Below are 14,681 nucleotides of genomic sequence, written 5' to 3'. Positions count from 1 at the left end.
AAAGGAAAGTCAGACTTACTTTGTTCGTAGTGGCAAACTGCTTTCAAAGCAGAAGATGATTTCAAAAACCATTTGTGATATGCCATAAGGAGTAGCAGTTCATAGCCCAGAAAGACATTGCCCTGGATCTACATAAGCTTGTTGTGGAAACCTAAGGAGCAATTTGGATCCCATCCAGTGTGTGAAGTGGCCCCTTTAAAGACCACTAACTGTTCTATTTTACAGCATGCTGTAAGTGAACCACAACTCCTGAACCAGTCACTCATCATGGCCTTTCAGGCACCAAATGGCAAGTAAACTTTTAAAATTTAAATCACTACAAGTCAATAAAAGCCAGATTCTATAGGGAGACAACATGGGTAAAAAAATATCAATACAGATGATATTTTAATACAAAATATTTTTACATAAGTCAGTCTTTTTAAAATATAGAACCTTAAAAAAAGAACAAGTTGCTATCAACACACTATAAACACGCGTCTTTGTGCAGAGTTTGATAGCGTTATCCGAACAATTTTAAATACCAGTCCATACTTTTAACACTGCCTTTTGTTTCTATGAAATATTAGCCATGTTCTGCATGACCAATATTATGTCCACTGTGAAGCACTTCCATTCAGTTCTAATCTGACAGACTGCTCAGAGTCTTTGCACAATGATTTCACATTCAGCTTCTCATCACAGTTCAGTGGTGCACAGTATGGCCAGTCCCATTAGATTCTGTGAACGTTAACTTAAAAGAATGTCAATTACATGTACTGAAGTACATTGTATAGTTACAGTTTCTTCATCTGAAAAGGAAACTTGTTGATGTTTAAGAGAACTTCTACCCTGATCATCCAACCAAATTTTAACAGCACTCAAGCGTCCATTTTGATTTCTCAAAGTTGAATAAAGTAATCTGTCAGATTTTCATTCAGAGATGAGCTACATAGCATGTACATCTCGGGAATGTTTTAGAATAGTCTGGTTTTGCACTCGTATGAAAATGAGAGAATACTGGATCTTGCAGACTTTTGTTTTAATGGTAAATCATCCATGACAAGGTGGCCAGTTAGCCAAGGAGATTTACGATGATTTACTTGCATTGGAATAATTTACACAATTGAACTTATGCATACAGTACAGAACTATGAACAAAAAGGAGAAGCAAACTTTATTTATATTCAGGTAAAAACATTAACCTGATGAAGTAAATTATTGCAGATTTGAGAAATCAGCACATAAAACAATTGGACAGAGCATTGCTTACAGGTGCTTTATCTGTGTCGAAAGAATTGCTGAACTGTTTGATCCACACCGGTGCTGGGAGGGAGAGGGTCAGAGGAAAGGGGGAAACATTACAGAAAAAACAAACTCCAGGATAAGGATTGAACAGGGAAGGAAACCACTAGTTTGATTTTATAAAAAACTTTACATCAATTCAAAATGCTCTGGCCACACAATAAATATTGGCCAGAGCAATCAGTTGTTGAGTTTTCCAACTACACAAAAGAATCAGTTCCTCCTAGTCCATGGTAAAAGGCTGTTGCCTAAATCACTATGTGAACAGTTCTAGTGCATCTCCTGGTAAAGAATGTAGCCAATATATCCTACTACTACATTAAAACTACGCTATAAGAAAGGTTCTACCTACTTACAAAGGCGGAATTATTGACAATATATTTAATAAAATTAAATTATTTCTTAATTTGAGAAAACACGGAACAGTAAATGCCCATGTTTCAAAATGTAACAATTGTTGTGAGTGGAGTACACAAAGAGAGCCTTGTTGATTGCACATCAGACAATACATGAGGGAAGAAAATTGGGAGAGGGGGAGTGATGATACACAGAACTAGTCTACTTAACTAGATGTGTCAATACATGTATTTCGATTTCTGTACTTATGTACAAAGTTGTCTTTGGAGGAAAAAACTGCAGACTTGGCTAGATGGATACACACAGCCCAGTATTAAACTGCACAGCAACATTTATTGTTCCAGCCTGAAAAAACATCCCTTTTTAAATTTCACACAGCAAAGCAAGTTAAACTTCACTCATCGATAAATGATAATTTAAACACAAGAACTTGCTAAAGAAACCTTGTCACAACAACTTTAGGGCCTGATCACTTTTAAGTCCATGGGGCCTTTAATGAATATCAATCTAGTGTCTTTGTTTATAATCTGCAAGCCGTTTTCTACAAGGCGTAACATTTCCTCGACTCAGATGATACATTTAGAAAAGAATCATGATTCTCTTTTTGCTGTAACAGGCAGACATTGCATTTTTCATTGTGATCAGGAAAGATGGAATGACTGCTGCCCTTCTCTTGCAGCTATCAAGAGTTTTTCACGCATTATCTCAATACTTGAATAGTCTGGCAACTTGAGATAGTTTACACAGGTCATTACTGAGGGTAAGAAGTCATCTGGATTTTCTGTAGACTCAAACGTCTTGCGTACAATTGTAAGGGGAGGATTCAAACTTCGAAAGCCTATGGGTGAAAAACACAATGTTAACTGTATTAAGCAGGTTTAATATGAAATATCTAAGGCATTAAGGTATCTGTAATGGAAGGGAAGGGAATCCTGCATTCCTCATGCTGTCTTTCCATCTGATGTGAATTCATTCAGCCACATCTAAAATTTAACCTGCCCCTCTCTGCCAAGCTTCCCATTTAGACCTGTTCTCTCTCCCCTCTAGCATTCAAGTATTACAGGGTTTAATATTTGGAAACGGTGCAGATACAGGTTCCACCACACTTCTGTTCCAACAGTATGCATGCATGGCATGACATGACATGACCTGCAACAAAGAAATCTTAACACTAGGAAAAGCATCAGGAATGTGGCCTGTACAGTTCCTCTCCATGATGCTGAGCGGTTATAGAAGCAGCACACAGTCTCGAAGAATTGCTAGACATCTAACAATAGGGAAAAGAAGGAGGAGAATAGGCAGCTGCTACTGTGCTGCTGTACAATCATCTTCCATTTCTCTACCAGTGGCAAAGAACTCCAGGCCCTGAAATCTCCAAGTAGAGACCTAGCATCTTAAGCCTCCCAAATCCCTGCAAGGTGCCAGCTCCTAGCTGGAGGCATGAGCTGAGTATATTATTGTCTCCAGCCAGGGAGGCCATTAGGATTTCTAAAGTGTTGGTCTGGGTGGGTCTGGAGAGCAATCATCTTGCCTTCCCCTCTCCTGCCTATTCTCTAAGAGAAAGGAAAACTTTTTAAAGCTAGAGGTGAAGGTTTTATACAGTTCAAACCTCCAAAGTAAAACGTATTTGTGTTTGTTCCTAAGGGACAGCACTGAGTACAAGGCGGGAGTTTGCAGAGGGCAAGGGAAATATGCAGAGCACCACCCCCTTTTCTGAAGAATTAAGTGCAACTAAGCCTCTGAAATGGAGTGAAGATACAAGTCAATTACTGGCAGTAAGCCCTACTACATTGCTGACCTTATTTCCAATTACAGCCCAAGCAGGATCAGGTTGTAAATTAGCTAATTATAAGAGTTTATTTTAAACCCGAAAGCAATGGTATTAATTTGCATTTTAAAATAGCTTATACACTTTTAATCTATAGGAAGCCAGAACATTTACTTTGGAAGTAAAGCTGTGTGAGGATTCAATACAGTGAAAATAGCTGTATTTAACACTGCACACGTGTTGAAGGCAGCCATTATGCTCACTTATTTTTAGTGTATATTATAAAGACACCCACCTCCTACTGGCAGTCTAGGGCTACCAGTCACAAACTGGAGAAATAATCTTTGTTGTTCACTATCAAAACTACTTAGAATTTCAAACAGGAACTTCACAGCACGGCTAGAATAAAAGAGGAATACTTATGATTAGAGGCATTTAGGACAGTATCCATTAAGGTGCAGACAAGTCACTATAATGTTCTTTTACATGGCTATGATACAGAAAGCTGTTGGATAGCTAGTAGAAGGTATCAGTCACCACAAGGCAGTAAAGTATCAACATTTGAATGCAGTAGCACCTTAATAACCAACAAGATCTTCAGGGCATAAGCTTTCAAAAGTCAAAGCTTCCTTCATCTGGGAGCTTTGACTCTTGAAAGCTTAGATCCTGAAAATCTTGTTAGTCTTTAAGGTGCTACTGGACTCGAATCTTGCTGTTCTACTGCAGACCAACAAGGCTACCCACCAGAAACCACCAGGCAGTAACATATTCACATTACCTGTCATGTGTATAACCATGATCTGGCCTGCAACATTCCATTAATGTCTTTGCATCCCAAGCATCTGTTTTGCTGCCACACAACAACTGATCCAACTAGAAAAATGTAAGCAATCAGGGTGGAATGGAAGGAAGGGAGAGAAGAGAACAAAGTCTGCTTACTGCCATTGCAGAATGATCACGTGGTTAATACAATTCTTTGTACAGAAAATCAAAGTGTAACCAGCCACTAACCAAAATCCAGATCATTCTGTAAACTTGTCCCAACTACTAGATACTTGAACTCGTGACTTCTGATATTTACTGTGCCACTCACTCTTTTAATTACTTTTCAGGCTATGGAATCTAAACCAGTATCTTTGTATACCAAAACCATTAGTTACTGAAGCATTGTGTAACAGCACCTCTCCAAAAGTTTTCTTGGATTGCTGAAAACTCTCCATTAGCAGTTCCTAAGCCACCTACACAACTACAGTTTCTCCTTCACATTATTAATCTTACAGACTATATGCAGGTCAAGTATATAAAGCTACAAACCTCCTCAGGATAGAAGTACTGAAGGTGACTAAGGGGAAAGACAGATTCAAATCCATCTCTGAAGGAGTCAAATTGCCTGGAAACACCTTCATTTAGTGCCCAGAATATGACTAGCTATAAGGGGAAGGAAAAACATATACACAACTGTCAAGTCATCACACTATACAAAAGTTTCTTGGTAATAATTATAACTGTAATAATATAATTATATATATATTTCCCTTTCCAAGTATAGACACAAAATAAACTAGAAAATAACACGGGATCTGAGGCTGAAAGTTTATGTAAATAAACTCTTGAGTTTGCTTTTCATTTATAAAATTGCTAAAAATATAATGCTACACAGGAATAACCAACAATGTGTTCAAGATGGGCTAATCCCTATATTTGTTAGAACATGTTTAATGAGTTCTGCAAAAGATTAATACAGTAAAAGGATTAATATAGGAGCATGTCTATTTTTAGTCATACATGTTTGTTTAAAGCCAAAGATAATTACAAAAATGCCATATTCCCAGTAATAAAGAAAATAGACCAGGTATCTCAAGTTTAAACTAGACAGAGGTGTTCATCCATGGGGATTCTTTCATAGACAGAAGTGGGCATCATAGGATGTGCCTTAGACTGGTTTAAATCATTTCTCATGGAATGGACTCAAAGCATTGCCGTCAGAGATCAGCTATCTCCCAAATGGCAGCTACCCTGCGTGGTTCCTCAGGGCGCAATCTTATCTCCCATGTTATTCAACTTCTACATAAAGCTTCTAGAACTCATTCACAGCTATGGAGTTGGATGTCACCAATATGCAGATGACACCCAACTCTACATCTCACTATCCAGCTCCCCCCCGGATGCAGTAGAAATCTTGGATCATTGCCTGACAGCTGTGGTTAAATGGCTGAAAATGAACAAACTGAAATTGAACTCAGACAAGATGGAAGTGATGCTTGTTGGGCAGGCAGAGATCTTAAAAGACATTGTACTCCCCATTTTAGATGGAGTTCATTTGACCCTTGCAAACTCGGTTAAGAGCCTAGGGGTTATACTGGATCTAATGCTACTACTAGAAAAACAAGTTAAGGCAACCGCAAAAAATGCTTTCTACGACCTCACTCTAGCCTGGAAGATGGCTTCTTACCTCAACGTGGCTGACCTGGCCTCCTGGATCCATGCTATGGTAACATCAAAACTTGACTACTATAATGCATTATACATAGGTCTCCCATCTAAGTTAACTAGAAGACTCCAATTGGAGCAAAACGCTGCGGCCCGACTTATCAGGAACGAGCAGGAGCATGAACATCACCCCTATTCTGTGGTCATTCCATTGGCTACCTATCAGTTACCGTAGTCAGTTCAAGGTATTGGTTATCACATACAAAGCTTGATCCGGCATACCTACGGAACTGCCTCCCACCCTATGTTCCTCCTAGGCAACTTCGCTCATCTAAACAGGGTCTCCTGCAGGTGCCACCCTGCGCATAGGCAAAATCAACAGCAGCCCATACACAGGCTCTCTCTGTGGTGGCCCCTTCCCTGTGGAACAGCCTGCCTAAAGAGGTCTGGAGAGCCCCCACACTCTTAGCTTTCTGCAAACGATGCAAACCAAATTATTCAAAATGGTTTTTGTATTGTAGGGAGGGGTCTCAGTTGCTCTGCTACTGTTAGGGACTACAGACTTCACCCATAAATTTCACCACTATGTTGCCTTATGTACTTTGTTGCTTTAAATACATGCTCCTATGTACATAAGCCCTAGAATTGCTTATGTTCTGTTTCAGCATTTCTTCAATTCTGTATTGGATTCTTGCTAATGTTATGTCTTCGTGTTTATTTACCCTATGATGTTTATGAAATTATCCTTGATACTGACTGTACTTATCACACATTGTGTAATCCACCTTGAGTCTCAGTGAGAAAGGCAGGCTATAAATGACATACATACATATGATTATATTACTCTGGAGTACACGTTCATAGCATAGGTTAGCAATGCAAAAAAAAATGCCCCCAAGTCATTTATTTATTCTAACAACACAGCAAAAGCTGTATCTTATTTGCATTCCTCAACCTAGTTTAAGTCTTAGAAAAGCTTTTCGGAGTAGGTAACTGAAGAAGTGAGCTGTGGCTCAGATTATGTAACTGAAGAAGTGAGCTGTCTCACAGCTCACTGAAGAAGTGAGCTGTGGCTCATACCCTACCACAAATTTTGTTAGTCTTATAGATACTACTGGACTCTTGCTCTTTTCTACAGAGTAGGTTAGATCTTGCAAATACATTTGCTAGATATGATTGTTCTTGGAAACCAGACATGATACAGAAAAGCAAGCATTCTGAATAGGCTACAATAAGAGTTTAATTGCACTTTGGTTTCTCTTAACGACACAACTTCCAACCATGGTAAACGTTCCCAAGTTGCAACGCATTTTAACATTGCCTAGCCCCTTAGACACTTTCCAGAAGTCCAATTCCTCCATAGCATGTTAAGCTCCTCTAAAGCCCTATGGAGTCCAAGCTAGAAAGTGACTAATCCACATAACACTCCCAGATCAGCAGCTTTGGGTAAACAGGTAAGCTCACAATGGAGCAACTGAATGTCCAGAGAGGTTTGCCCACAGCTTGCTTTGGTAATTTGTCCCCAGCTGGGAGTGGTCCACTCCAACAAGATTAGTCAGTCTTGACAGGATCTTGTTTTCAATTTTCTCTTTATAGCAGTGTTACTTTTCTCTCGTGTATTTTGCCAGCTGAGAGAAACTGCCAGATCCTTAACGTACCTGAAAAACTGGGTCCTAAGTTCATCCTATTTTTAAAATTAGCATCGTGACTGATACATGCTGCTTGCACAAAACATACACGCTTTTGGAAGTCCATTTAATGGCACCCAATTACATTTTTCCCAGTACATGAGAATAACATTATATATGTCATAATGGAATTAGAGTTCCACCACAGCTCTAACCAGAGCAGCTTGGCTAATGGATTAATGTGTGTACCAGATTATATTCAAAATATACTAAAATACTTGAATAGGATAGGTCTACAACAACACTAGGTAGGAAAAAATATGATGCTACTTGCATGCATCAACTGTACTCAGCCTAGTGGTTTCTACTGAAAATGTCTTCATACAAGGCAAAAAGAATAGCTGCAGCCGAGTATGGACTTTGTAACAGCTCCACCACAGCCTACCAGGCAAGGTCAAACAACCATTCTCCATGGATAGGATTTAGGAGACAGTGCAAGATTGAGCCTTTAAAATGGGCTTTTTGTGTAGACAGGAGTTAAATCTGTGGGTGATTTTATGGCTCTTTCTTGGAACAGATGACTGTTTTGTATACTATTTGATGAGATTAGACCATGAACCATTTTCTGTAAGGGACAATGTGTGGTATTTTGTAAATGCATACCTTTTTTAAAGAGACAAAGTCATCTTAAAACAATGGTTGTTGTGGGTTTTCCGGGCTGTATTGCCGTGGTCTTGGCATTGTAGTTCCTGACGTTTCGCCAGAAGCTGTGGTTGGCATCTTCAGAGGTGCTACACCTCTGAAGATGCCAGCCACAGCTGCTGGCGAAACGTCAGGAACTACAATGCCAAGACCACGGCAATACAGCCTGGAAAACCCACAACAACCATCGTTCTCCGGCCATGAAAGCCTTTGACAATACATCTTAAAACACATTATATCCATATTACAGGTCAAAGCCATATACTTGCATAGTCACAGAACCAAACACCCTTCAAATTCAGACAAGCAATTTCAAATGCAATTTGCAAGCAGATTTACTTCATTAAATTACCCTCAAAGATGCAAATCTGATCTATTAAAGCAGCGAGAATTTTGTAATTGATTATGAATTAATCCCCCCAAAGTAGAATAAAGACAACTAATATTCATTACCAAGAGAAGAAAGTAGGGAAGAGCCCAACAAAACCCTTCTCAAAAACTCTATTTACTCACTCTGAGATATTCTTCTAAGTTATGAATGGTGACAGGTATATCTTTCCCTCCTTTTTTCAGCTCTATGTTGGGGAACCCTGGTAGTGTGAAATCTAGCCCTAAATCTTCTACTGAGCAACCATTCATGGTTAGGGTTTCCAATGCATACTGTAGATTTTCTTTGGTCTGAAAGATACAACATGTGATAGCTAATAACAGCTTAAAATCTTGAAGTTTAGTTTCCTATATTTTAAATCAATACAAAAGTATGAACTTGTTATAATTTTGCTTGTCATGTTACTTTCCCCAAGCACACAAACCTCAAAATAAAAATGTCTAACACATTTTATTTAGGCCAAGTCATACACATTATCAAAAACCTGACAATGGTTTGTACACTCGTAACAGTGGAACAGACTGCAGAAGAAACATACACTGCACATAATTATTAGATCACATATTTAAAAAACGAATACTCAAGGCAGCATGGCAGCCAATGTAGATTTTTTCCCTCCAAAACCAATTATGTCAACAAGCAAAAAATTACTTAAGCTTCAAGTGTGGAAATACAACTGAGGCTACTTCCTCATCCTACAATATAAAGGTAAGCTGTATTGGCGACGACTCACTTTTTATCCTCACGCAGGCGCATTGCCGACAACTCTGGCCTCGAGGTCGCTGCGAAGCGCCTGCTTGTCGTCAAGAGGGGGCCCAATGAATCAGTTTTCTAAAGCCCATTATATTGTTTCACACAATGGGCATTGTTTCTAGTTACATATAATTCAGATAGTTGCAATTAACTCAACCATGTGTGCATAAACACATGCACTTTTGCTATAAAAGTTTGCACACAACCAAGACAGGATCTATATGTCAGATTATTTTCAGTGGCAGCGGCTGGACCAAAAAGATTTTAAAAACTAACATTTGTCGTCTTATAATCATGCCTACCTGTGATTTATCCTGTTCAAGTCTTCTCTTCTGTCTTACAATTTCTTCAAGATGGTATACTGATCTGGCTACTACAGGATCAATGTTGAACAAGTCATGAGAGGTCAGCGATGTTTCCTGTCTAAGCATCCATTTGTAAAAAGGAAGTCCAAGGGGAAGATCCACCTGTAAATAAAAGCATGTGGATTCCCCCCCTTTAATTATAAACTCAATAGGTGATGTTTTATTCATTATCATAGAAAAGTAAGCCATTACTAACTCCAAACAAGTATGGGAAAAGCTAAACTGTCTTGTCTTCCCCTTCTCTCAGTGAATTATTAAAATATTGCTGGGATCATAAGATTCTCATGGATCACGAGACACATGGCAGGAGTGGGGGTGGGGCTGCTACAAAAAGATGGGAACATTGAACAGAAATTAGCTTGTGACCTTCTCCACCAGTAGAGCCCCCAAAAGCTGCTGGGGTAAATGTGGGAAAACAGGGTTGCACTTACCTATAACTGTTGTTCATTGAGGTCTTCTGTGCAGGGACACATGGGACTGTGCATGAGCAGGCCTGCCAATTTGAGGTTTTGTAGCTTTAAAAAGTCCCTAGAGGGCGCACGATGCTCCTCAGTGCACAGCCACAGCTGTTTTCCTGCCGAAACAGCCTATATCCAGGAGGCGCGCTGCCCTCCACCCTTAGCTCCTCTTTTGCTGCTTCACTCCTCAGTGACCAAAAAGAGCATTCAGCAGGGAAGGAGGGAGAGCATGTGTGTCTGTGCAGAAGACCTCAATGAACAACAGTTACAGGTAAGTGCAATCCTGTTTTCATTGTCAGTCTTCTTGTGCAGTTTCACATGGGAGTTTAATAAGCTTCTTACCTGAGTGGCGGAGCTTGCTCTTCAGTGAAAAATTGATTACAGTACTGCTGTGCCCACTACCCCCTCCTTTCTATCAAGGACATCTAGGCTGTAGTGTCTCATAAAGGTGTCCGCTGAGGACCAGGTTGCCACTTTGCAAATATCCTGTAGAGGGACCCCTTTCAGGAGTGCTGTCAATGTGGCTTGTGAACTAGTAGAGTGCATGTGCACGTCAAGCAGACAAGGTAATTTGACATTCATATAACATAACTTAATAGCCTGTACTACCCAATGGGAGATAGTCTGTGCACTCGCTTTATTCCCTATTTTAGGTCCAGCATAACAAACAAAGAAGTGTCTAGCTATCCTAAAGTCCAGGAAGAATAGTATTGCCCTTCTCATGTCCAGACTGTGTAGGGCCCTTTCTGCCTCATTTGAGTAATTTGGGAAGAAAGTCCAGATTTGGTCTAAATACAACCTGTTCCAAATGTACTTTCATGAATGGTTGATCTATGCATAGCGCAGCCAGCTCGCTGACCTAGCAGAGATCACTGCTACTAGCAGTGCTACCTTCAGAGTCAGTGCCCTCAACTGGCATTTGGCTAGGGACTCAAAGGGTTTTGACATCATTTTGCTCAGGACAAGTTGTTTGTAGGGACCATTGCGGCACTGTTTTCCCTGTTGGAGGAAACATGTTCCTTAAGCCCTTCAAGAATAACTTTGAGGTGTAATCTGAGAACATGTCAGGTCTGGCTAGGGGATTCTCTCAGACTCTCCATTTAATCCAACACAGTGGTATGCGTTAAAAGGGTCTTTATTCAGATAGAACCCCCTAGAAGTGTACTGATACGTAGAGATTGCCTAGGATGCTGAAGTACAGTCTTCCTCAAGAGGTTATACCCCAGTCCCCTCCCCCCAGTCCAAACAAGTCAGTTGAAGTCAGCGAAAGTTCTGCAAGAGATGCCCAGCCGAAGTTCCCACGCCTGATCCCCACACACTACCAGCTGCACTGATAAGGTCTCTTAGCAAAGCATAGGCATAGTGAAAGAAGCTCCATTACAGGAAGAAAGCCCACTCACCCCAGTAGACATGCATTCACAGTCATGGCAGGCAGGCGGGCTTACCTCCCTAACAATCCCCCGCCCCAAAATCCCTACATCTATAACAGAATCACCCTTCCCTCAGTTTCTCCGAATAACATTTGTGAAAAGCTTTGATGAGTCTTTGAGCTTTTACATCTTTAGCTTGAACCCACTAATTTTGACTCTGGTCAAAGTACTTCCATTTTATTAAGTAAAATAATTTTCCTCTTCTCCGTTTTGAGTCCAACACATCTTCCACTTCATGATGAGGTTGTCCATCCACCGTGAGGGTGGGGGGGGGGGAGAGAGGAACTCCAGATTTCAGGTGCCAGGTGTTTGAATTCTTGGGCGGGTCTAATTTCACAGCTACTCCATTTATGATGCTGAGGATTTTATAAGGTCCAATATACTTCCATCCTAATTTTTTTGCTTGGTTGTTCGCCCTTGAGATTTTTTGTGGACACATAAACCTGATCTCCAGGTTTCAGATCCCAGAGAGGGGGAGCATGTACGGTCTGCATGCTTTTTGTAATCCTGTTTGGCTCTTTCCAGGGTTTTCATTATTAGATCCCACTGTTCTACAATAGAGTTTCACCAAGTACTGAGATCCTCCCCTACTCCCAAGCGGGGGTATTTCACAAATGGCAAGGGTTTGCCTTCAAAGCCCTGTGTGATCTTGAATGGGGATACTCTCGTAGAGCTATGAATGCTATTGTTATAACAATATTCTGCAAACGCCAGGAAACCAGTCCAATTATCTTGTTGATAATTAATGTAACACCTTAAAAATTGCTCCAGGACTTGATTAACCCTTTCGGATTGCCCGTCAGTCTCGGGATGATATGCTGAACTCAACCCTTACTTCCATCAGCTCCCACCAAAACTTGGCAATGAATTGTGGGCCCTGATCCGATATTATCTTGTTTGGAAATGAATGGAGTCTTACTACATGCTGCATGAACAATGTGGCCAACTTTTTGGCTGCTGGCAACTTAAGAGCACGGAATGAAATGGGCTTGCTTGGAAAACAAATCCACCTCCCAAATCACTGTTTTCCTCTTACTCGGCAGGAAATCAGTGATGAAGTCCATGGATACTACAGACCAGGGGTGGGGTGGGGTTTCCAGAGGCTGTAGTAGTCCTGGAATCCCCCCCCTCTTTTTGCCCATTAAACAGGTCTGGCACGTGGATACATATTGTGACACATGCTTCCGTATTCCTGGCCACCAAAACTGTCTTTGTATTAAGTGCAGTGTTTTTAAATAACCCAGATGCCCGGCCAACTTGGCATCATGACAGTGTTTTAATATCTCTCTCTAGAGACTCTGTGGTCTTATACCAACAATCATTTCCCCCCTTCTCTAAGTCCTCCGGCGGATTTTCCTCCCCCTCCTTTTCCAGTTCCGCCTTTTCTCTTCCCACTCGGGGGAGGAAGAAGGGGGAAGGTGGTCCGCCTTGGCTGCTTGGTTTCTGGTAATCATGGCCCCTCCCAATAGGGCGGGGAAAAACATCATATCTACCACTTCTTCCCTCTGGCTGTTGTGCTGGGGAAGGCAGGACAGCACATCTGCCAGGAAATTTGATTTCCCAGGGAAATGTTTAATCACAAAATTGAATTGTGAGAAAAACTCCGCTCACCGCAGTTGCTTGGCTCCCAGTTTGCGAGGCTCTCACAAAGCCTCCAGATTTCTGTGATCAGTCCATACCTCAAATGGCACTTTTGTTGTTTAAAAAACAACAAAAATCTCAAAACTGTTGTATGTCTACAGTACATTAGAAAAATCAAGGAAGTCCTCAGATATGCTGTACATTTTGAATGAGTGAAATGTTTTGTAAGATAAGATATATCTCACTCAAGAAGAGAAAATATTTTATAGGAGGGTATTTTTTCAGTACTCCCACAATTTCCCAATTTTTCCAACGGAAACATTGAAAAGGGCGGGGGGGGGGGGGGCTCAGATGCTTCGCTAATGAGTTAGGGACTGTAGACTTCACCACTATCTTGCCTTGCATATTATTTGTTGCTTTAACTATGTACTCCTATATACTACCTGTGTTTCATGTTATCTAATGTCAGTCCTAGAATTGATTGTGTTCTGTTTCGGCAGTTCTTCAGCCCTGTACTGGATCCTTGCTAATGCTATGTCTTTGTAAAATCCTATGACATTGTTTATGGAAATGTCCTTGATATCCTATGGAAATGTCCTTGATGCTGATTGTACTAATCTCACACTAGGTAATCCGTCTTGAGTCTCAGTGAGAAAGCCGGGCTATAAATGACATAAATAACAAATGATGGAGGTGTATCAGATTTTTCTGTGGGGCAAAGTGACCGCCTTCCAAAAAAGGCTACCAGAAGATCAAAAACCTTTGGCAAAGGTCATTATAGAGGAAGTCTTGTGTCTGGCTTGCCACCAGATCAATGCAGGCAGGAACATTGTGGATGCAGCAACCGGAACATTGACATTGGCCGAAGTTTTGAGGATGCATGCGTGGCTTCCTTCTATGGCTTTGCCTGTGGATACTAGGAATAAGGAAGAAGATCTGCCCTTGAAGGGCAAGACTTTATTCTCTAAAAAGACTGATGATTATTTATTGCAGAAGTGAAAAGACTGCCAGACCGTGAGGTCATATGGAATCCTCCCGCCGACTGCACAGGAATCCAGCAAGTTACAGTTCAAGCAGCAGTAATATAGAGAAAGACAATACCAATACCAGCCCTATCAGAGCTATATGTATCTACAAAATCGCCCCTCCCAGGATGGCTCATCTGAGGGCATGGCATGCATCCCTTGGCACTGTTTAGACTATATTTCCTTAGTCACTAAAGAGGGAGGAGGGTGTATAGAAAGGAATGGGCAGGATTCATCCTTAGTCTTGTACAGTGTCTCTACCTTCTTTGTAGTAGGTGTGTTGGAGGTTGGTTTTTCACACAATGAGTTCATCATTTCAATAAATCCTTCGATGATTAGGAAGTGAATCCTGCATACAGGTGCTGCAGGATTTTATCTTTAGGTTTAGGGACAGCTGACTTAATATCTATTTCTAGTGCCTTTGCCATCCTCATGAGCTGCTCAGAATAGGAGCGGAAGTCATCAGTAGGTGGAACTTCATCAGTCTCACCCAAGTTCTTGTCAGGAGATGG

The 14,681-nt window shown here is 40.8% G+C and overlaps 1 protein-coding gene across 4 annotated transcripts in view; it reads right to left on the bottom strand.

Moving 5' to 3' along the window:
• Positions 1-368: 368 nt before the first annotated feature.
• TRIP12 (thyroid hormone receptor interactor 12) overlaps positions 369-14,681 on the bottom strand; it is a 106,658-nt gene continuing 92,345 nt past the window's right edge. For all 4 annotated transcript variants that reach the window (XM_054983208.1, XM_054983209.1, XM_054983210.1 and 1 more), the window contains 6 exons: positions 9,613-9,777; positions 8,683-8,847; positions 4,724-4,837; positions 4,188-4,282; positions 3,705-3,808; positions 369-2,479 (listed from right to left, as the gene is read on the bottom strand). In XM_054983208.1, the coding sequence (XP_054839183.1) occupies positions 2,283-2,479; positions 3,705-3,808; positions 4,188-4,282; positions 4,724-4,837; positions 8,683-8,847; positions 9,613-9,777 (840 nt within the window). In that variant the 3' untranslated portion in view covers positions 369-2,282. The remainder of the gene's footprint in view (positions 2,480-3,704; positions 3,809-4,187; positions 4,283-4,723; positions 4,838-8,682; positions 8,848-9,612; positions 9,778-14,681) is intronic.

Source organism: Eublepharis macularius, chromosome 6 (genome assembly GCF_028583425.1).
Source record: "Eublepharis macularius isolate TG4126 chromosome 6, MPM_Emac_v1.0, whole genome shotgun sequence".
Classification (NCBI taxonomy): domain Eukaryota; kingdom Metazoa; phylum Chordata; class Lepidosauria; order Squamata; family Eublepharidae; genus Eublepharis; species Eublepharis macularius.
This window is presented reverse-complemented; position numbering and strand designations above follow the sequence as displayed.